The sequence below is a fragment of the Vanessa atalanta genome, chromosome 24, assembly GCF_905147765.1.
Source record: "Vanessa atalanta chromosome 24, ilVanAtal1.2, whole genome shotgun sequence".
Taxonomy (NCBI): Eukaryota; Metazoa; Arthropoda; class Insecta; order Lepidoptera; family Nymphalidae; genus Vanessa; species Vanessa atalanta.
In genome coordinates, this window is record NC_061894.1 from 9,126,331 (window position 1) to 9,148,462 (window position 22,132).

Below are 22,132 nucleotides of genomic sequence, written 5' to 3' on the forward strand. Positions count from 1 at the left end.
GTAATTTTTGTAAAAGTTTACAAGGAACTAAATAGTTAATTTAATATTAATGTGGATTCTTATAAACGTAACGCCAATCAATTAAGATATTCGTTGCGACATGCCCGATACAATTCGGAAAAACCAACTAGATTTGGTATTGTATTTTATGACTTTTTTTTTTAAACTAATTTTGATGTATATACAAATATTAGTCGTAGTGACGGTCTCGGTTATGAGACCGTGCGATTGATTGCATATTTTTACACAACATCATATGTACTACGGCGGAGCTTCGGGACTGAACCGTACGAACCGGTCAACGGTTAGATAAGCTAAGCAGCAAGAGAGATACGTAGTTAATTAACTTAAAATATTCGGTGAAAGTTCACATGATTTCATCAAACATTTTTAAATAGACGGCGTCCGGTCAGCGCCGGAGTAATTGGTTTCAAATGAAAAACTGCCGCCGGGTGTATTTGTTAAGCTGCAATTAAATTATTTGTTCTGGTTTGAAATAACTCACTGGATAGCACGCGTCGATCGGGACAGTAGCACGTTGAAATTCGAACTATTGAATATTTTTTAAGTCATTAGTTTCAAATATATTATACTTTGTCGTCGCCGGTGAAGGCATTTGTCTCTAATGTATGGTTTTACCGCACGAGTAGTAGCCGACCCGTACTGGAGAAGCTAGTTAGAATAAGCTTCATAATTCATGAGCGGAGCAGTCATAATTGACTCTAGTCGTTCACAACAGTCTTCGCCGAGCAGTGGGGCATCATTTCTGTTACTTTTGATTTAAGCAATTTGTATCGAATTGCTGACTGAAATGAAATCAATGAATTGGTTTATGTAAAATCTTGTCGCGAGGGATTGATAATTTTTGTTACAGCGTACCGTTGTTTTACCGTTGTACCGTTGTTTCAAGCCCCGGTGAATAGTCTAGTTTCAGGTTTGTTAATTGTAAAATTTAATAAGAAACTCTTATAAAAGTTATATATGTTAATATATTCTTGTAATTATAAGAGAATAATAATTATTATTCTTATTATTATTTGATATAAAGAGAACAAGCCGATATGACAATAATATTATATAATAATTCGTCGTGCCCTCATCCTCTCCCCTCGCCCTACGCGTGAGGTCTCGCACGTGACGCAACACGACCTACGTTACGAACAACTGCAATGGCCCGCACCACAGCCCGCGCACCTGATACGATACCCACCGACGCTCCACTTCGCTTGCGATTTGTTACTTATTTAGAATGACAAACGCGTCATTCAATTTACGATTAGTACAGAATAAAATATGTTAAGACGAAAAGGAGATGGCGATAACTTTTTTGTCGATGGTTTGGTTTGCGTGTGTTCAGGATATCTACAAGACTGCCTCAATTTAACCACATTTGTATTTTATATTAAGTTTTTCTCCGAAAGTTATATCCATACAATTTCAAATAGTGTTTTTTTCATTACACTGTACTGAATTGATTTAATTAAGCTTTTGCATTTTTATGAATTCCATGAAACTTGTACAGCAAATAAAATTATCAGAGCCGAGCACTCGCTCCGAGTGTTATATTATTGCAATGTTGTTTGCTGGGGCCAATAATAATAATAATGTTTTGATTGGTTCCCAATATGATACATCAGAGGCGTTGTAGCCATAAACTGGGAAACTCCGTATCTTAGGGGTCACTAGCTTCGCAATTAATGCTTATATTTGAGACTTATTGAACATTTGTTGTTTATTTCAAAATAAAGAGAAAAATCCCAATAACAAAGAGTAGCAGACAAACTCGCAGGAGCTGGACCGAGGGGTTAATTGCTTTCCGATACAGAGAATTGTAACATTGCTACAACCAGACTGCTATTTTAAAAAATCCAATAAGTTTTAATGTCCCGACCCGACTCCGAACCTCGGGCATACGGCCTTATGAGCTGTCCATTAGAATAACAAAAGGGGGTTATTTTTACTGACAACACTTTCTTCTAAATATTATTATTATTATTTCCACGGACAGACAGCTATATTCGTTGTTCCGTTAGGTTTACAAGTAACCCATAGTCTATACTCATATTATAAAGGTCGAGAGTTCGTTTGATCGCGTTCATCTCGGGAACTATTAGACGGATTTGAAAAACATGTTTTCGTTCGCAAGTCGTCCATAAAATAACTTACCTATTTTATGGCGTCTATAGAGCAGACGTGACTAAGGCTGAGGTCATTATTTTTTCAATCTACATTTATCGCTCCTTGGTTAAAAGAAAGACAAACCAATCTGAATGTGTCGCTGGTAGGTTAAGGTCTCCTCGGCTTTGAGGAGTAGTTTGGTACCATCACGCTACCGAGTGAGCATAACGAGGATAACGACCATAACACATGTAACAGATTAAAATCAGACACAGTTTTCCTTCACCTCAGTGGATTAGATGCACACTAACAACAACTATAGTGCTCACTAGGAGAAATAAATATTTTCAAGCTAAAGGCATGCCTTTAGCATGCCACAACTAATACAACACATGTGTTGTATTAGTTGTGGAATATTATTCGAAAGTAATCTTTGGTGTAACATTGTAGGACGGTTACGATTACACCAACGCGTATATAATAATAATATGCAAATTGATTACGAATTGGACGAACTCATATTAAATCACAAATACAGTGAGGGTCTCGACTCTCGTCCGCGTGCAATGACTGCCGAACTTTGATTAATTTATAGATATTTGACTGACCGGTCTAGCAGTGAGCTCATAAAGCTGCTTGAATATCAGGTCGGGTCACTAAAACATTAGTGACTCTTCTATTTCAGATTATCGAAAAGGACCTCGATTCACGAGTAACTAGGGAACTCTACCGACTGACATCTGAGATTGTTTTGTGTAACTCGTTCGCCTTGACATAAGCACAATTTATCTTCTTAAATAGTTAAATAGACATGCAAACAGTAAATTTAAGAATCGTGTAAAAAGTAATTGTCCAAACAAATAACTCGCGTCTCGTTTTGAGGAAAAAAGAGAGAAAAAACCAAGCGGATGTTATTAGTTCTGCGAACAGCTGACGTACACTTCGAAGGTTTCCAGTTTGTTCGTCGTCAGCGACGGTACGCGAGCTCGGGCGCCGCCGCACCGCCGCTGGCTCCAAGTGTTATGTACGAGACGTGTCATATTTAACTGTAGAGAGCATGTTGGCATGTAGTACGAACAACATTTAATTGTAAATAAAAACAACCCGTGTATTTTGAGGTGACAAAATTAACTATATAAACCATGAATAGTTAATTTTGGTACCGACTTGAATGCTGATTGGTCCAGTATCTTAACAGGCACAAACGACGCAAAGTGATCTTTCGGTTTGAATATGAAGGCTGCTTTATACATTTGTGCTGTTAAGAAGCCTGCCCGTGAGCTCCATCCCAACATCCTCGCACGCGACATTAAGAAATATCTTCTAATTAACACTTATCTATCCATTGGATCATTTTCACCCCTCTAAACCAGAGCGGTAATTTGTAATCGCTTTTAAACTTTGACATTTAAAATATCGATTATTGGTATTTTGTCCGCTGTCAGTTGTAACCCACGCAGCGATTACTCGATCGCGAAGTATCAATAGTCTTTACATATCGTATTCGTCAGCCGCTATCCAACTTTACTATTTGCTCGTTGTTTCGACAAAGTTGTGCTCGCCGTTGTCACGGAAAGAGATCACGGCTAGAGCTGAGGTACGATATAAACAATACTATAATGTATTATTTAAAAAGAAAATCGCGTGCAGTCACGCCGAGCTGCTAGTTATTAATGTACATCGCGAAAGTCGAGCGCTCACAATGCACGAAGTCCACAACCTATTAGATTGCAGTGTAAAGAGTTCTCGCTGCGCCGGTGACCGCGGGAGGTGACTTAATATTTATACAGAGACGTCGTCGGCTTAACTAAAATAATGTGATGGGCCCGGTCCGCGGTACGTCGCGTTTCCCCACGGGGAAGGCCCGCCTCCGTCTACTCATTACCGTCATTACAGCAGGAGGCTTTCCCGCAACGTGACTCACTGTGCCGACTGTACATACATTAGCTTATATAATTGGCGTAAATATTCTGACTAATGTACTTATAAATAATAAACGAGTTTTTATACTTTTAACCAATTATAAGTATCTATTCTTACCGTTCGGTTCACATTAAACAATGACATTTAAAAATGTATACATTTTCCTGTTGAAAAAGGTTGCCGCGATATCTTTGAGAGGTAATATAAATCTACGTTTCAATTATAAATGTAATTAAAACTTTTTAATTGCATTCAACTTTATTATGAGTGAATGCTTTGTAGGTTATCCTCAAGCAGCGACGTCTGAGCCCGTAACCTCCCACGAGACATTCAAAATGTACCAACATGCGAGGGTCGAAGATTTTTTAAGCATTTACTGGTAGATGGATACAAGTGTGCTTACTGTTGGTTGTGAATATAAAGTACACAAACATAACTAAGGGCAAAACTTAATTTCTATCTGCGTGTCGACGCCCCGTATTTATTAACTTGAAATATAGTTTATATTTAACGATAAAAATTCTAAATAAAGTGATTTATATCAAGCGATTAGTGTTTTAGTAGGTATCTTTACTATATATTTGATTATATTATCAAAATAAATATAAACCGTTATCCAAATTTAAAGGTTCTTAAAAAACGTCTCCCGGTCCCCTGATTATGCAATTAAATGTTCTTATTACAAGGGACCGGACCACCGACGCGCGGTTTATTTATTTATTTATTTATTCATAGGTACACAAACAGAATGCAATCAGAACATACATTAAAATTACAAAATTACACAATTTTGAGCTAAATTACATTCCTAAGCATGTGTACACGGCATGCTCATATCAATTATATATAATGCAGTCTGGTACTAATTTATATTATAATCAAAAATTAATAATTTATAGAAAACATATAACTAAGATAAATTGAAATTATGTAACATTAATAATTAAATTATCTAAAAAACATTGAATATTTATTACTATTAAACTAATTAAACTAATAACAACACATCCATTTGAATTACGAGATTAAGATAGTAAATTAAATAAAATAATCATAAAATAATACATTTATCGAAAAAGAGCAAGGACTGAAATTTATAAATTCAAAATTAACTGTCAAAAAACCATTAAGTATTTACAGTCTATCATTGAATCGTAGATATAATATTTCTTACAATGTTCTTAAATTTTGGGAAATTGGGATTGAATATGTCTAATATTTCACTGTGATTTAAAAGTAACTCGTTGTAAGTACGACAAAATCTAACAATCGGATTATAATATGAGGTATTATTACTGTGAACACTGAGTACGAAACTATTCAAGTGTGCACGACGGGATCTAAATTTTGTATTAAAATTAATATATGATAACAAGGCAGAAGAATCAATTTTAGAGTGAATTATTTTGTGTAAAGTGTAGAGGTCGTTACACATACGTCTTTGTTTAAGTGTAAGCATATTGAAATAACTCATTCTGTCATCATATAGCTTTAACTTCCTTTGTAAACCCAATTTATGACATAAGAAACGAATAAACTTTTTTTGTACACGTTCGATTTTATCAGTGTGAGTGATATAGTTAGGAGACCAAACAGTTGAGTTATACTCCAAGATGCTACAAACTAGGGATTTATAAAGACGTAGAAAACTGTAAGGATTTTTGAAATGCTTAGTGACTCTGTAAACGAAACCAAGAAGACGTGTGCTCTTATTAATTATGTAATCATAATGACTATTAAATCTCAACTTCTCGTCAAACAAAACACCTAAATCCTTAATGATGGTCTTTCTTTCCAGGCAAACGTTATTCAAATTATAGTTAAACTGAGATTTATGCTTTTTATTTGTAAAAGAAATAACATTGCATTTGTTAACATTCAACACCATTTTGTTTTCTTTGCACCAAATATCAACACTATTTAAATCTGTTTGGAGTATCATAGCATCCTCAAAATTATTAACAATAGTGAAAATTTTAAGATCATCGGCGTATAATAAGCAAGGAGATTCTATTCTTTCAATTAGATCATTAATGAAAGTGATGAAGAGTAGGGGACCTAAATGAGATCCCTGTGGGACGCCGGAGGTAACCTTAACTGGAAGAGAAACTTCTCCTTTAATAGCAACTAACTGGCTTCTATTGTCAAGGTACGAGACTATCCAACGCAGTAGGTCGCCGTGGATACCATATTGCTCAAGTTTAGTGCACAGTATTTTATGATCAACTCTATCAAACGCCTTAGAAAAGTCAGTATAGATAGAGTCGACTTGTAAACGCTTGCCAATAGCACAGCACACGTAATTTTTGTACTCTAGCAAATTCGAGCAAGTAGATCGATGCTTAATGAAACCATGTTGTTTAGGTGAGATAAATGGCTCAAGGTGGTGATATAACGCATCATAAACAATGGATTCAAATATTTTTGCTAAGCAAGATAATATACTAATTGGCCTATAATTTTCACAGCGAGATTTATCACCAGACTTGTGTATTGGAATGATGTGCGCGGTTTTCCAGACGGATGGAAAAATACCGGAACGAAGTGATTTTTCAAATATTATTGACAAAGGCCAGCATAATTCGTTTCCACACATTTTGATGAAAATTGGTGGTAAACCATCGGGCCCCGCACCCTTGTTTACATCGAGTTTTTTGATTTTGCTAGAAATTTCTTTTTTATTTATTTGGATAGTACTGAGAGCACTATTATATTTAGCTGATATTTTTGGAGGTGTACCATTTGAATGTGTATTGTATGTTATCGATTGATAAACAGATGCAAAATAGGAGGAAAAAAGCTCACATATACCTTTATGGTCATGAGATATAAGATCACCGTAGGTCATCGTTTGTGGAATTGATTTGTTCGATTTTTTGTTATTAACAAAGTTCCAAAAATGTTTTAAGCCATTATCTAGTGTTGAGTCAACAGAGGTAACAAATGTGTTGTAGTCTTGATCCATGAGGGTTTTACATCTGGTGCGAAGCATAGAAAAGGTGTCATAATCCCTTGGATTGCTGTAGATACGATAAAGACGATGATATTTCAGTTTACTTTTAATGTTTCGCTTTAAGGAAATAGAGAACCAATGTGGGTAGCAAGGATCAAAACTTTTAGAGTAAGGAGTATATCGTGTAATGAGTTTTTTGAGAGTACTATAAAATTCCGACACACATACATCAACATCCTCTGAACACAAAATTTCAGACCAATTCACAACGCCCAGTTCAGCTTTGAGTGCTGTATAGTTACACTTATAGAAATTGAGCTTTTTGGGCTTATTCAATTTAAGATTTTTGAAGTTCTCAGTTTGTGCACCAAAATCAATAGCCAAAGGTGGGTGATGGATATCTAATCTACTAAGCGGGTCAGTTGCTGTAACAAGTAAAGTGTTGCAGGTTGAAAGGATAAGATCAAGATAGCGGTTGTTGTTATTGGGAGAGTCGTTGAATTGGTGCAGATTACACAAATTCAACGTCTCAACAAGGAGACATGCTTTACGATCTAGGGGTTGAGATGGTGTTAAAAAAGTAGTGTCTGGAGACTTAAGCCAGCTTAGCGAAGGTGTATTAAAATCGCCAATCAATATACTATCGTTAGTACTATTTAGTATTACATTTTGACAATTGTTATAAAAACCTTCAATTATATTTATTGGTAGGTCAGGTGGAAGATAACATATACACAGATTCAACACCTTTTTGTTTTTTGGAAATATAATGTTAACCCAGAGGTCCTCGACTTCAGTTTCCCACGATAATTGACGAATGATACTTATGTGCTTTTTAACCGCCACGAGTACACCTCCGCCCTCACATTTACTTATGTTCGATTCACATCTGTCCCTTCTCAATACATTATATCGACAATCAAAAAGTTCCGTATCGAATACACTGTTATTTAAATTCGTCTCAGTTAAGCATATGACGTCATAATCACTATTAAGTACATTCAGATAAAATTCATTCAATTTAGATCTAATTCTATTTACATTTTGATAAAATATTAACATAATTAATTATATATATTATGCTTACATTCATTATTCCGATTGACATTTAATTATTGAACATAACATAACAATGATTAAGACAGTTTATTTAAGCAGTCCATATTTTTAATGCAGATACAATCGGCTCTATCGTTCTTACGCACATATATACGACCAAACTTAACCCAAACATACCGGTATTTAAGTTCTTTTGCTTTAAGTCTTGCAGCTGCGTGCAACGCCTTACATTTTGGTGATAAATGTTCGCTTACGTATATGTTGGTTTTGTTGCAAGTCAAACCCAATTGATTCGTGTTTAATTTTTCTTCCTTGTGTCTTTTGTTGAAACGGTAACATGCTGAAAGTACCTGGTCTCTTAAAGATGGAGTTGAGAGTGTGATTAAAATGTTACGCGGGCGTTTTGATTTACTGCTAAACTTAGCAACTCTTCTACAAGAGATAATACTCGCCTCGTCCAATTTTAAATTGATGCTTTCGCAAAGATTTTTAAATATTATTACTAAGTTTTCGTTTCTGCTTTCTGGTACAGCTTGTATTTCAACATTTCGGGCTCGGGTCATCCTATCAATTGATTCGAATTGATAGGATGACCCGAGAGGTTCTTACTTGGCGTCAGTTTGTCCGGGGTCGGTCCATGACCCATGTGTGTGATCAATCTGTTTGGGTAACTGAATTCAGATGGTTGTCGAACGCTGTTTAATAGCTTAGTGTTAAGTAAAGCACTTGGTGGTAGGGCTTTGTACTAGCCCGTCTGGGTAGGTACCACCCACTCATCGGATATTCTGCCGCCAAGCAGCAATACTTAAAAAAGTTCATTAGTTTTCTATATAGTCTTGGGTCTGGGTGTTTGTGGTCTGGGTGTCGATACTTCTGATTTTCCATAACACAAGTGCTTTAGCTACTTACATTGGGATCAGAGTAATGTATGTGATGTCGTCCAATATTTATTTATTATTTATTCAAGTTACGTTTTTCTTTGGGCGTGGTGATGAATGTAAATAGGTATATTTTTTTGTAAAAAGGTTCCCAGTAATAACTGATTTCAAGGAAGCCGAAGTTGTCACACAGTATTTATTCTCGCTCATAATCTGTTAAGTTCAGTTTTTCGACCCACGGTCACCATGGCAATAAAAAACGCGTTATTGGTTTTAAGTTGGACTGCAAACTATTGCTTTGGCATTGGCAGTATGGACGTAAGCAATTAATGATTTAATTTATTTAATGTATTTGTAACACATCATACACATATCTGTATTGACAACTTAAATACAATTATATATGTATATTATATCTCCTGCTTGGAAGTCAACAAGCATTTACGAATTGGGTTGGGGTATGTATATGTATATAATAATAATAATAATATAATAATTTCGTTTATTTAAGACAATTAATAGTCCACTTGTTAGTTACAAAGCTATAGGCCCTAGGGTTACGAGTAGCATATATGTATATAGATAAGTTTGGTTATAATTTATTATTTGTAATGATTTTAAACCCCGACCTTTGTTATTACTTCTAAAATTGTGGTTACGAAATTCCGATTTTTTTTGCAGTTTCTATGAAACGCTCACAAACGAACACTATCAACTGTTGCATTAGCGACCTTCTATTTGACCTCAAATATCGAACTGGTTATATCTGAGCAATACTTCAAACAAACACTCGACGTGAGATCCGTCACTGTCTAATTACGAGTGTGTCAATGTCGACGGTCAGAATTCATACTGCCGACTTAACTTCAACATTATCACGTCTATATTTTCCTCTAAATGGTAAAGTATCATTTCGTGATTGCTGTCCACAGTCCTCTCCTCTCGAGAAGGTTCGCTTTACTTATTCCATGCTCCTCCGACGGCGATTGCAGGATACACATTTAGCAGAATTTAGTACGTTACCTCACTGAGGGCGGTATAAGGGACTCGCTCAGGCTCAGGACGACTTGTACACACGAATACCCACTAAAAACCAACGGTGAGGGTAACGGTACCCTCTCCGTCTCATCGTCGCGCGCCACGGGATTGCTTTCGCATACTCGAGATCACGATGTTTACCTACTCTGTGGATGTATTTGTGACTTCATGTAAATAGTCCTGAAATAACCTGCAAGTGTCACTAGTAACCGTGTACGTAGACGCAAGTATCGCGTGTCGGTGCGTGTGTAAAACCTCAATAAGGTCGCAGTGTCCGTTTCAGCCGCAAAGCAGCCGAGATGTTAATTTGTGGGAACTTGAGGCGATAAGTGTCGTCGCTGTGGGTCGCATAAACACGTCCGATTAATCGTTCCTTAAGTATCGTTTCTGTTAATACGACATCTGCCTAAAAAATCTCTGTAATGTGGTGCCTCATCGTCAGCTATTTAAATCACAATTCAGTAGTTAAACAGTTGGTTACAATGAGTGAGCAAAACATCTCTACGTCTTCAAGTAATATAAATTTTATCTTCTATTACATTTGACGTGAGTTTCGTCTTAAGTACGACGGGTCCGGTTTTTTCGCGATGGACATAGAACACTTTCAATTACATACCTCCAAGTTCAGAATTTCTTGACAAAAAACCCAACAAATTATTGGTATGACCTCGGATTTGAATACAGGATCTCGACAATTTATTTCGCAGTAAATATCATTTCTATAAGTTTAAATCAAGTGTGCTTTGCGCTGAGGTCTCAAGACCATGCCGCCTTAATTGGGAGTGCAATTTAAGACATGGCTACAGTAATATACAGATATATTTCATAGTCAGTTGTACAATGCACCTAAGTCTAAGCCTAAGTCACCCTCGGGTGTCGGTGTTACGTATGACATATTGCACTATAATTCAATATAAAATTAGCTTCAAAATGTCTTCATTTATCAAATGTGCAATGAAAGTTTTTGTTATTATTATATTAATATATAAAACAGAAACTTTTCTATGATGCTCCTGTCTGTCGATCTTTCGGTCAGTCGGTTGGGATGTAAATTCAGAGAGATTAAAACGTCCCGCGCGAGACGAGGTTGTGATAAATAAAAGACGGAGACCTGTTTCTGTGGAGAGCGACCGTTATGTGCTTCAGAGCACTTCTACGTGAGGGTGACGGGGAGAGCGATTCGCTGGATGTCGCAATCGAGATTCTTAAGTTTTCAAAAAATATAACGATATTAAAGCATTATTTATATTGTTTATTTCGAAATATTGTAATTTTGAAGTTCCTATGCACAAATTACAAAATACCTCACACGATTACCGTTTCAATATAAAATAATTATTGCTAAGCTTTTCTCGTTTCTTTATTGGTAAATAATAAACAACTCATAATGAATAAATTCGTCCAATTTCAAAACATCAATGTATAACAGCGCCGCCGCTTCCAGTACGCGCGGTTCGCGGCATAAGGTCAAGGTCACGGCGCCGCTCGGCTCGCGCGCGGGACACTACAGCTGATCGACTCGCATCGGCTCGCATCGGCTCGCATCTGCGCGCATACACGTATACACGTGTACACCTAGCTCGTGTACTCGTGAAGCCGTATCAGCCGAGATTGATATCGATCAATACGTTCATAATTATAATTCATCTCTTACACGGTGGTGCAGAGAAACTGACAGGCATGTGTCGAATGAAACTATGCGACGTGTGTCTGCTTCCACAGTTTGATAGAGTGGTTTTTAGGGGAATTTACAAACGACCTACGTTTATTTCTTAACGTTTTTTTTTTAATATTATAGGTTTGAATGAACTTTAATGGTTGGCAAATATTACGAAAACTGTAATTGTATCCTAAATTGTGTAGTTGTTTGAGGCGTTAAGACTCTAAATAACAATAGGTCACCATACATGACAACAACGAGATGTGAGTATTCTAGAATCGAATTCCGTAACGATAAATATACTGTCGAAATAACATCTGGCCTGTAAACTGAAACACGGGGAGTACGTAACAGTTGCAGTGCCGCCGAAGCGCATTCGGAGCGATCGATGTGCGCGCGGCGCCGCGGCGGCGTGCGGCTCGCTCTGTGCTGGTCACTTTATATTTCATTCCGTCTTTCTGATTCCAGTAAATTGTCTTTGTACGTATGTAATATGGATATACCACTTACCTTATCGATGGACGGTTCGATTCCCGGTCCGAAGGTCCGATACCTTTAAATTTTCCTGTTTAGTTTATATTCTTCTTCTTATAAAATTTACATTCCATACCAGTGGTAAGCTTAAATTAGAAATGAGCTTTTCCAACGAAAGATGTTCCTTCGTGCGTCTGATCTGTCTCCGCTCGCGTCGTGCACTTGTTATTTTATACAGCAAAGTCAGGTAGGCTGGCCATAAGGCCAGGAGGTAAGTGGTCACCGATGCCCATAACATAGACATTGGCGCCATAAGAATTTTGAACCATTCCATACGTCCCCGATAACCTGCCTCGGAAACTGAGATGTCGTGCCTTCCACACTGGCCGTCCGTTCGGCTCGGCGGTGGAGTATATGACGAATGGGTGGGTCGGATCCAAGCGAGCTCGCAGAGAGCCCCACCACCGAGTGATTAAGTAAAAAACCAATAACACGCTAAGAATATTTTCTCGCTCCTAACAAAAGCGAAATACTTTGCCTCAATAATAATTATTCCGGATTTCGAGGCTCGGAGGCCCCGGGACGGATACAAAAAAGTTTTCTAACAGATTTTCAATTATTTATACAAGAGCGAACAACGAGAAACGAAGAAAGTGTGGGCACTCACCGTCCGGCTCCCCGCAGCGCGGCCCGCGCCAGCCCGCGCCGCACGCGCAGCGCGCGCGCCCGCCCGCCGCCGCGCACGCGCCCTGCGGACACACGCCGTGAGGGGGGCTCGCAGTACTCGGAGCCGTCTCGGACCCGATTATGATGAAAATGTGAAGTGGTCATTATCGTCCATAGATGATGGCGCCGTAATAAAAATTATTCATTCCGTAGAACACGTAGTTTTCATCAAAATCGTGTCCGAAACTAGTCTGAGTGGATTCGCTATAACCTCGTAATTTTTGGGATTTGGCCATCCTCGGCCAGCTGAAAAATTCACCCGCATACTCCATCGAACGCAGCGTCTACTCACGTCGTTCAGACAGTAGTTCTCGCACAGAGCCTTCTCCCTGTCCCGGCAAGCGGCCCCCTCCGGCCCGTCGGCGCACTCGGTGCAGTTTACGCCTACATCGGATAGTTAAAACGATTCCATTTAGTAGGTCAGGTGCTCAGAAGTCAATGTGATAAGGTCACTCGGCGCCCGCACTCACCCGCCAGCCCGCGCGCGCACGCGTCCGCCTCGCAGCGCGCCCCGCCGCGCCCCGCGTAGCACGAGCACTGCGACACACGCGCTATCAGCCGGGGGCCTACCACTGACTTCGTGTCAGTTCTTTAGCATTATATGACTATCGATTATGAAAGTGAAAGTTACGATATTCCATTACAATATGGACGACATTTTAGAGAAGTTTATCATGTCTGAGTAGAGCGTGTGAGAAGTTCACCATCAACGCGGGCAAGTCGTCGTCGCCGACGTGCGTGTGGTTGCCGCTCTCGTCCGCCAGGTGGCAGCGGCCGCGACGATTGCAGTGCACGGCGCAGCGGTAGTGCTGGCAGCGGGCGCCCGCGTACTCGCCGGGGCACGCGCACGCCTCCGTCGAGCCCACGCGCACGCACGTGCCCGGTCCGCACCCCAGCGAGCACGCAGTCGCGTCGACGCTTGCGTTTGTGCTCTCGCTCGATATGACGCACTCGCGACGCCCCTTGTGGACATTTTATAATGAGTACGTACGATTCTTTCGATGCCACTATTATATCGTATCAAAGAAAAGCCTCGGTTTGCGCTCACGTCGGTGGGGCCGAGGCCGTCGGGGCCGTCGGGGCTGAGGCCGTCGGGGCACAGGCAGGCACGGCCGGCGGCGCTGCGCACGCACAGCGCGCTCGGCGCGCAGGCCGCCGCCCGGCACGGGTCCTCCGCTGCGACACGAGCACTCAGTTATTATCGCGTAGTGGAAATAAGTGTCAATCTGAACTACGGAAGTGGTTTTTGGGCAGGGTACGACAATCGAGCGACCGCACCCTTTCGGGCTCTCGTCCCGAGTCGGTCCGCGCCCGAGACTCACCGGCGGGCAGCATGTAGAACAGCGCGGGGTGCAGTATGGCCAGCGCGGACACGGGCGCCCGGTGTCGCGGCGGCGCGTGCGCGTGTGCGTGCGCGTGCGCCGAGGAGTTCGTGGGCACGCGACGCGGCAGCGCCAGCAGCCCGCGCGTGGTGGCGCACCACACCGACTCCTCCCACACCGCCATACGCAAGCACGTGCGACTGCTGACGCGTTGCCATTCTACGCCCTCTGTATTTAAAAAAAATGTGCAGACATAGCACATCACCAATCGAAACCGTCGAATGTATACTCTGAGATAGTATGATGACATGCAATCTCCGACACTCGGCGCACCTTTATCCTTAGCGACGTGCGGCGGCACCGGCGACGCGGCGTCGGAGCGGAACAGCACGTGCGTGGCGCGGTCCGAGCCGTCGAGGGCGACGCTGTCGAGCGCCGAGTAGTACGCGTCCAGCACGTACAGGCGCGCGGCGGGCGCCAGCAGCGCCAGCGCCGACGGGCGCCGCGCCCGCGCGCGCAGCACCCAGCGCACGCCGCCGCCGTCCAGCCGCGCGCCCAGCACGCCGCCCCACGCGCCGCGCTCCGACCAGAAGATCTCGCTGCGGGAGGGACGGGGCGTTAGGCGGGGCCGGTCGGCGGGCTCGCGGGTCGCGCCGCACGTACCCCGTCTGCACGGAGATGGCGACGTCGTCGGGCTCCGCGCCGGGCCGCTGCCACAGCGTGACGCGGCGGCGGCCGTCCAGCGCCGCCACGTGCAGCGCGCCCACCGTGCCGTGCTCGCGCGCCCGCAGCACGCCCAGCGCGTCGCGCGTGGCGGGCGGCGCGGCGCGCACGCTGGTCCAGTACAGTCGCTCCGACACCGGGTCCACCGCGACGCCGCGGACCACTCCGCCGTCGTTCACCTGTCGGTTTTTACGGATTGCAGCAATGTCGAGACCGAGCACTATTCGACTTAATAACAGAGTCAGACTCACGACGGTGTCGGCGTCGGCCAGGTCGGGCAGCGCGTCGGGCAGCGCGGGCAGCGCGGCGTGCGCGGCGTGCGCGGCCAGCTTGGCGCGCGCGGGCGACGCGCTGCGCAGGCGCACGCGGCGCACGCGGCCCGCGCCGTCGGCCCACCACGCCCACCACGCGCCGCCCACCGGCGCCACCGCCAGCGACACTATCTCCGCGCTGGTACACATCGGCCCGTTAGATCGGTTGCTTATTTAATAAAGTAGTGAAATGTAATATCTCAGTAAAGGTTCGCTTCGTCGCGCATCGCTCGCATCGCTTCGCGTACATAGAATCGTTATACTGTAATATCGTAATAAATTTTTGTAGTGCGTTTAGAAGTTGTTCGATAATGATAGCTTGAGTGCGACATTACCTATCGGGCCGGTCGACGGGCGGCGGCTCGTGGTCGTGTTTGTGCAACTCCATCAGACGAAGCACGCCGTTGGACGCCACGAGCACCTTCGCCTTTTCACCTGCGTGCGACACAGACCGTTACTTACTGCGGACGTTTCTGTTACGTCGCGCACGTTCCGTGTGAGAGGTTACCTGTAGCCTCGCAGCTCAGAGTGCCGTCTGGAAGTTGATGTTGCTTGTAGCCGGGAACACATCTGGAAAACAATTATCATTTTAGAAATAGTTTGGTCTTTGAATACCGCTATGAATCAACACTAGTCGCCGACGGGACACTCACTTGCATGTGTGGTTGTGCGCGTGTTTGGGCAGGCAGCGCTGCGGACACGTGCGCCAGCTGCAGCCACCGGACTCTGTCGAAACCGTGAAATGAAATGCACGGACACATGAAATTGACATTCGAATTAAAGTATAATACCAATTGATTAAGCATGATTTTTTCAAAAAAATGACTCAATATTGGCAAACTAGAGATTGGTCTATAATTGTTTGGGTCATTTTTATCACCGGGCTTAAATACCCATTACTTTACTTAATTTTAATCTGGATCTGGAAAAATCAAATCTAAGGCGTCATTGGGTGACGCTTTAAGTTCTTTAGCAGCATTCACAGGAATATTAGAGAAATATTCTTCGAATTGATTGGCCACATCTAAATCTTCATCTACAATATTCCCTTTTATATTAAGGGATAATTGCCCCATATCAAACTTCATTCTGCGATCGAAACTATCGTCATTATGATACAGGAATTTCTTTACGCTATCGAGAACAATAGTAATTCAAACCGATACAGTATTAATTTATACATTCGATGCACCCGCGATATTAATAATTCCAATCAAGTCAATCAAGACATAAAAAGAAAAGAATATCCAAGAATATATGGAACACGTCCAACGCACCCGGCGCGCACGCCGCACCCGCCGGCACGCAGCGCCCGTCCCCGCACAGCTGCTCGTGCGTCGCGCACGGGGACTCGGCGGTCGTACGGCTGCCTGGTGACATATTGAACGTTAACGAATACGACTCGGACGTCGCACCCCCAGCGTGCGTTCGGATACGTACATAGTAATCGATTCTCATCGCTGCCATCGGAGCAGTCCTCGTAGCCGTCGCACACGAGCTGAGGAGGTATGCACGTGTTGTCGCCGCACCGCACCATGGGCGGCGGGCACGCCGTGTGCGCACACAGCTGCGCGCGCTCGTCCGCGCCCTCGGGGCAGTCGCGCCGCGCGTCGCAGCGCCACGCGGCCGGCGCGCACGCGGCGCCGCACCGCAGCCGCGCGCCGCACGCCTCCTGCGCCGCCGCGCCCCCCGCGCCCGCCGCGCCCGCCGCGCCCGCCGCCGCCGCACTGGCGTTGCGCGCCGACGCGTCGCACGCCGCCTCGTCGGAGCCGTCGGAGCAGTCCACCTCGCCGTCGCACCACCACTCCCTGTCGGACGGTTCGGCGTGGTGAGAGTGAGGCGGGAGCGAGGCGGGAGCGAGCCGGGCGGGCGACACGATGGACACGCACTCGAGCAGGCACTCGTGCGAGACGGCGCAGAGTCGCGCCCGCGGCCCGCAGTGCGCGGCGCACCCGCGCTCGTCCTCGCCGCCCGCGCAGTCGGCCGCGCCCGAGCAGCGCAGCGAGCCGCGGATACACTCGCCGTTGTCGCATCTGTGATGGATAAATTAGTCTGTGATTTATTCGTTTTCGGAACCGCTGTCGTCGGGTGCGAAAGGCTAGGAGTACCGGAATTCTGACTCGGAGCAGTTGCGAGGCGTGCAGTTTCGCTCGTCGGAGCCGTCGAGGCAGTCCTCCTCGAAGTCGCAGCGCCAGCGGCCCGGCACGCAGCGCAGGTCGCCGCAGCGGAAGTACGTCGGCTCGCAGGCCGCGCGCGCCTCGCAGTGCGCCTCGTCCTCACGGGCCGGACAGTCCGCCTCGCCGTCGCACAGCCAGTCGCGCGGCACGCATCGGCCCGACGAGCAGCGGAACTCGCTGCGCGCGCACGTGCGCTGCGAGCAGTGCGCGCCCTCGTCCGACTCGTCGCCGCAGTCGCCGTCCTCGTCGCACACCCACACCGACGGCACGCACGCGCCCGTGCCGCACTGGAACTGTGCCGAGCTCGCGTTTGATACTCACGCTGCGCGTTCGATACGGACGCCTCGAGCGGCGGAACGAGTGCGTACGTGGTGCGCCGGACACGTGGGCGGCGGGCAGTCCCGCTCGTCGTCGCCGCCGGCGCAGTCGCGCACGCCGTCGCAGCGCGCGGCGGCGGGCACGCAGCGCGCCGACACGCCGCCCGCCGCGTCGGCGCCGCACTTCCACTGCGAGGCGAGGCACGTGAAGCGGTCGCAGTCGCGCTCGTCGCTGCCGTCTCCGCACTGCTGCGCGCCGTCGCAGATGTGCGCCGGGTGCACGCAGCGCCCGTTGCCGCACTGGAACTGCCCCGGCGAGCAGCGGAACGGCGGGCAGGACGCCGGCTCGTCCGACCCGTCGCCGCAATCGTCCTACGCGTTCGGATGTATGTCGGTTAAAGTCGCGCTCGATTTGCCAAATAGCTTTAAAAATGTTACTGCTGCATCATCAGCACCTGTGTATCGCAGCGCCACCAGAACGGGATGCACTTTAGCGCGGTCCGGCAGACGAAGTGCGCCGAGGTGCAGTTGGGTCGGCAGGTGCGCCCGTCGGCCGCCAGCGCGAAGTGCTCCGGACACGCGCAGCGCGCCCCGGCCCCCGCGCCCGCCTGCTCCTCGGGCGTCAGTAAGCAGAGCCCCGTGCAGTTCAACTCCTCGCATAGCGCCGTCAACCCTGGAAGGCCAACGTCGTTAGAAGCGGCGGTGGGCGCGGTCAGCTCGCGAGGCGACATACGCACGCGGCACGGGCGGCTGGCGCGCGGGGTGCAGCACGCGCAGGTCCATGGGCTTGTGCACGGTGTGCGCCTCGGTGCGGCAGCGGTAGGCGCCGCCGCTGCCCAGCGGCACCACCTCCGACACGTTGTAGGCGGGGTCGGGCACGCGGCGACAGGACTCCAGCGCGCGCGTCTCCCAGTCCGTCCAGTACACGCGGCCCGACCACACCGCCAGCGCGAACACGTGGTGCAGGCGCAGCCACGGCATGCGGTCTGCGGCCGCACATTGGCAACATATAACGATTGATAGATCGCACGTGACTCGATGCCTGGGATAGGCCCACTTGTCGCGGTTTCAGGGCGAAGTAAAAAAACTAACGAGCTTATGCGAAAAAAACACTTGTAATATTGAACAGTACGGTTCGTTTTGGTTCTTTCCTATTCTCATTGGAGTAGAGTATAACTATTTCGTTTTTGTCAACCATACATTAGTTTTCGAGCTCGTGGAGTCAACTCTACCTCTCGAGAATAATATCCGCACGTGCGAGCCGTCGAGGTCCGCGACGGCGATGTAGTCGTCCCGCGCGTCGGCGAAGAACAGCTCGTCGGTGGCCAGCGACAGCGTGAGCGCGTTGGGCCAGCCCAGCCCCGCCACCAGCACCGAGCGCCGCGACCCGTCCATGCCGGCGCGCCCGATGTGCGCCTGCGCGCCCCAGTCCGACCAGTACAGCCAGCTGCCGACACGCAGGTTTATCGAATTCGATCCGGTAGATGTAACGAATAGTTAACAATGCGAAGACATCGACTGACCCCGCGGAGGGCAGCAGCGCCAGCGCCCGCGGCTCGTGCAGGCCCTCGCGCAGCAGCACGCGGCGGTGGCGACCGTCCAGGCGCGCCACCTCCACCGTGTCCGTGCCCTTGTCGCACCAGTACACGTTGCGCGCCACCCAGTCCACCGCCAGCCCGTCCGGGTTCTGCAGCGTGGCACCGGCCACCACCCGCGCCTCCCCCCCACCGGGCGCTCCCGGCGCGTCCCCTTCGCGGCACAGACGCTTGATGGACGAGCCCAGGCGCGTCACGTCGCTCCACAGCAGGCAGCCGCCGGCCCACAGCGCGTCCAGCGCCACCGCGTTGGTGAGGTTGTGCACGAGCAGCGACGTGCTGGCCTCGGTGGCGATGGATGTGCGCCGAATGTAGTAGCGGTTGGAGAATATCAGCGACGCGTTCACCGCTGCGAGAGAGAAACGTCCGTGAGTCGCGGCCGATATCACGATACGTTCGGCTGATATTGACTCATATCAGGCGAGACTCACAAGAGATGGGCGTACAGCTGGATCGATCCTCCATCAACCGATAGCCGTCCGCACAGGAACAAAAGTAGCTGCCTAAAGTGTTTCTGCAAAATTCGATGTATGTTTGAGTACGATTGAGTCGGCGCAGCTTTGGCAAACAAAGTTGAACGCTTGGCTGTCGTTATACCTGCAGCGGTGCTCGCAGGGTCGGTCTTCCCGACACTCGTCGACGTCGGCGCAGGCGTTACCGGCGCGGCGCCAGCCGGCTCGACACCAGCACGCGCGTCCCACCGGCAGGTCCGTGCAATTGTGTGGGCACTCACCGTTCTGTACGAGACACTCGTCGATATCTGGCAGCACAAATATATATTTAAGTGTAGTAAGTAATCATCATAATCAACTATTGAACACAAAAAACAATTATTAAAATTATGAATTAATTGTATTGTTTCCATGTAAATCTTTTATATCAATTGAATATTAAAATCTGTTAATAAATATTAAAATATATCAAATAGTTGTAAATTTTCCAGGTATGGACCCTTCGGGTATAAGCCTCCTCCAAAGAATGCCAATCGTCTTTTACTATCTCAATCCAGTTTCTGCCTTCAACTGACACTAATTCATCTTGCCACCTGGTGCATGGTCGGCCTCTGCTTCTTTGGAGGGTCATGGTCTAACTCTCGCGCGGTGACCGGCCGTACTGAGACTTAAGAATGAGAAGGGCCTGTCCGTTGTTGCTATATTGTGTCTTCAAACGATAGGGTTACTGATGACCGAGAGTTTTTTCCTCCACGCATTACATCAAACGAATAAACTTTTTTTTTTATTTTTGAGGTTGCGAATTAATTTCTGGGCTGTTGTAGGTTCGGTGGATTGGATTCATGTTTTTTACGTTTTTCGATACTTGATGTACCTCGTAACGTAATTTTAGGCGCACGTTACATGTTTACATTCTTTTGAAATAAATTCAACAAAATTATTCAAATTTGGTCACGGGCAGACCACGAACACTGCAAAGTGCTCGAAACGTCGAAATCCGTTAAAAACTAGTTTTATTTCAATGTGTAATAATCGCGAAAATCTAAGACAACATTATATTGGATGTCATCTATCAATTGACTTTGACAACAATTTCTAAGGTTATGTTTACGCATAATTTAAAATTAGCGCTAATTTTGACATTTTAAATAAAAATTCACTTTTTATGCATTATGCATTTCCGAACTAATTGTAATTTATTATCTTTGAAATGATCTTTGACATTTGTCTAAGGCTTCACTTTCCTTCCGCTTTTTGAGTCGAAATGTGCAAAAATAGTCGTTTTAATGAACAGTGAGTTCTATTATGAAGAATTGGAAATAAATCCATGTCGGATTATTAAAATTAATTCCGATATTTGTTGCCTCGTGGTAAGTTTTGAATCTTTCTTCGAAATTTGAATTTATTCGAATTGTACTGTGTCGTAACAACGATTGTGGTTCTTTAGAGGGAACTTTTAGAATATTTACCATGATGCATTTTGTAATTTGTGAAAAATAACCGGGATTGGCCGGGTAAGTCGTATGGAATATTAAAGTTAAAAGTATAGGATTTCGAAATTTGTAATAGATTCTAATCAGAATTATTTCTCCTTTTACAGTTATTTTTCTACAGTTATTTTTCAAAGTTGTTTTTCAACATTTTACTACGATATTTTTCGTCGCTGGTTTTCTTCAATTATCTCATGGATTAATCTCTTCAGTCATTTACTGGGATGATTATCTTGAATAATTTTCTTTGGCATTATCTTCGATTGGATAATTTCAACGCTTTTCGAGGAACATTTCAACTTCATTTCGTTGGATATTTTGAAGATTTAAATAGAAGTTTACTTCTGGGAAACTTAGGATTTTTGGAAACTTTTAAGGAAGTAAAACTTTATCACACTAATTTATATTACTGGATCTTGGTATGTAATTTTTACATATTTATTTTCGCCGAAACTTAACCGCACGAGATTTAATTAGAAATTTAATTACTTTTATAAAAAAAATTGGCATTCAAATTTTATTCAAACTTTATTTTTCACTATTTACTGTTTAAATTAATTTATAATTATTTAGACATTTGGTTTAATTAAGTTGATAAATTTGATTTGTTTGTAACCTCACATTATGCAACTTAATTGTCAATTTTGACATGTATTCAAATATTTGTTTAAGCTTAATTTAAACGGATGTAAACATCCTGGCGCCGATTATGTTAATGATTAAATTTAGAATATTATAAGGAAATTACTTTTTCATTTTTTGAATAAAATATTTTTGAACATAGATTTGCTGTTTTTGTAAATCTATTTGTAATGTTAAAATAATTTATCTGACTTCCGGCACTTTCTTTTGAGGATTCGTTTAGTTTAAAAACTTTTCCGACTCTACCGACTTTTTATTTCTTTTTCTCTTTGCC

General features: G+C 45.0%; 2 protein-coding genes across 2 annotated transcripts in view; both read right to left on the minus strand.

Moving 5' to 3' along the window:
* Positions 1 to 11,384: 11,384 nt before the first annotated feature.
* On the minus strand, positions 11,385 to 15,573 carry LOC125073560 (prolow-density lipoprotein receptor-related protein 1-like). The gene is made up of 12 exons (XM_047684422.1): positions 15,521 to 15,573; positions 15,126 to 15,324; positions 14,815 to 15,053; positions 14,485 to 14,750; positions 14,152 to 14,379; positions 13,878 to 14,005; positions 13,534 to 13,791; positions 13,300 to 13,366; positions 13,122 to 13,213; positions 12,771 to 12,852; positions 12,140 to 12,194; positions 11,385 to 11,514 (listed from the first exon to the last, which is right to left on the minus strand). Exons 1-12 carry the CDS (start codon positions 15,571 to 15,573, stop codon positions 11,385 to 11,387), a joined length of 1,797 nt encoding a protein of 598 aa, XP_047540378.1.
* LOC125073561 (prolow-density lipoprotein receptor-related protein 1-like) overlaps positions 15,505 to 22,132 on the minus strand; it is a 58,364-nt gene continuing 51,736 nt past the window's right edge. The window contains exons 49-59 of the mRNA XM_047684423.1: positions 19,872 to 20,034; positions 19,706 to 19,788; positions 19,203 to 19,623; positions 18,912 to 19,126; positions 18,417 to 18,665; positions 18,135 to 18,352; positions 17,731 to 18,051; positions 17,601 to 17,655; positions 15,839 to 15,912; positions 15,694 to 15,755; positions 15,505 to 15,620 (exon numbers count right to left, since the gene is read on the minus strand). Of these exons, the coding sequence (XP_047540379.1) occupies positions 15,617 to 15,620; positions 15,694 to 15,755; positions 15,839 to 15,912; positions 17,601 to 17,655; positions 17,731 to 18,051; positions 18,135 to 18,352; positions 18,417 to 18,665; positions 18,912 to 19,126; positions 19,203 to 19,623; positions 19,706 to 19,788; positions 19,872 to 20,034 (1,865 nt within the window). The 3' untranslated portion in view covers positions 15,505 to 15,616. The remainder of the gene's footprint in view (positions 15,621 to 15,693; positions 15,756 to 15,838; positions 15,913 to 17,600; positions 17,656 to 17,730; positions 18,052 to 18,134; positions 18,353 to 18,416; positions 18,666 to 18,911; positions 19,127 to 19,202; positions 19,624 to 19,705; positions 19,789 to 19,871; positions 20,035 to 22,132) is intronic.

What these genes read in the sequence shown, in the direction of transcription:
- LOC125073560 (XM_047684422.1), bottom strand. Translation starts at nt 15,573, where the DNA reads ATGGAGTTGCACAAACACGACCACGAGCCGCCGCCCGTCGACCGGCCC. An exon ending in GCCATCTCCGTGCAGACGGG is followed by an intron (nt 14,751 to 14,814) that starts GTACGTGCGGCG and finishes TCCCTCCCGCAG; the next exon opens with CGAGATCTTCTGGTCGGAGC. An exon ending in TCGAACCGTCCATCGATAAG is followed by an intron (nt 11,515 to 12,139) that starts GTAAGTGGTATA and finishes GTATGCGCGCAG; the next exon opens with ATGCGAGCCGATGCGAGCCG.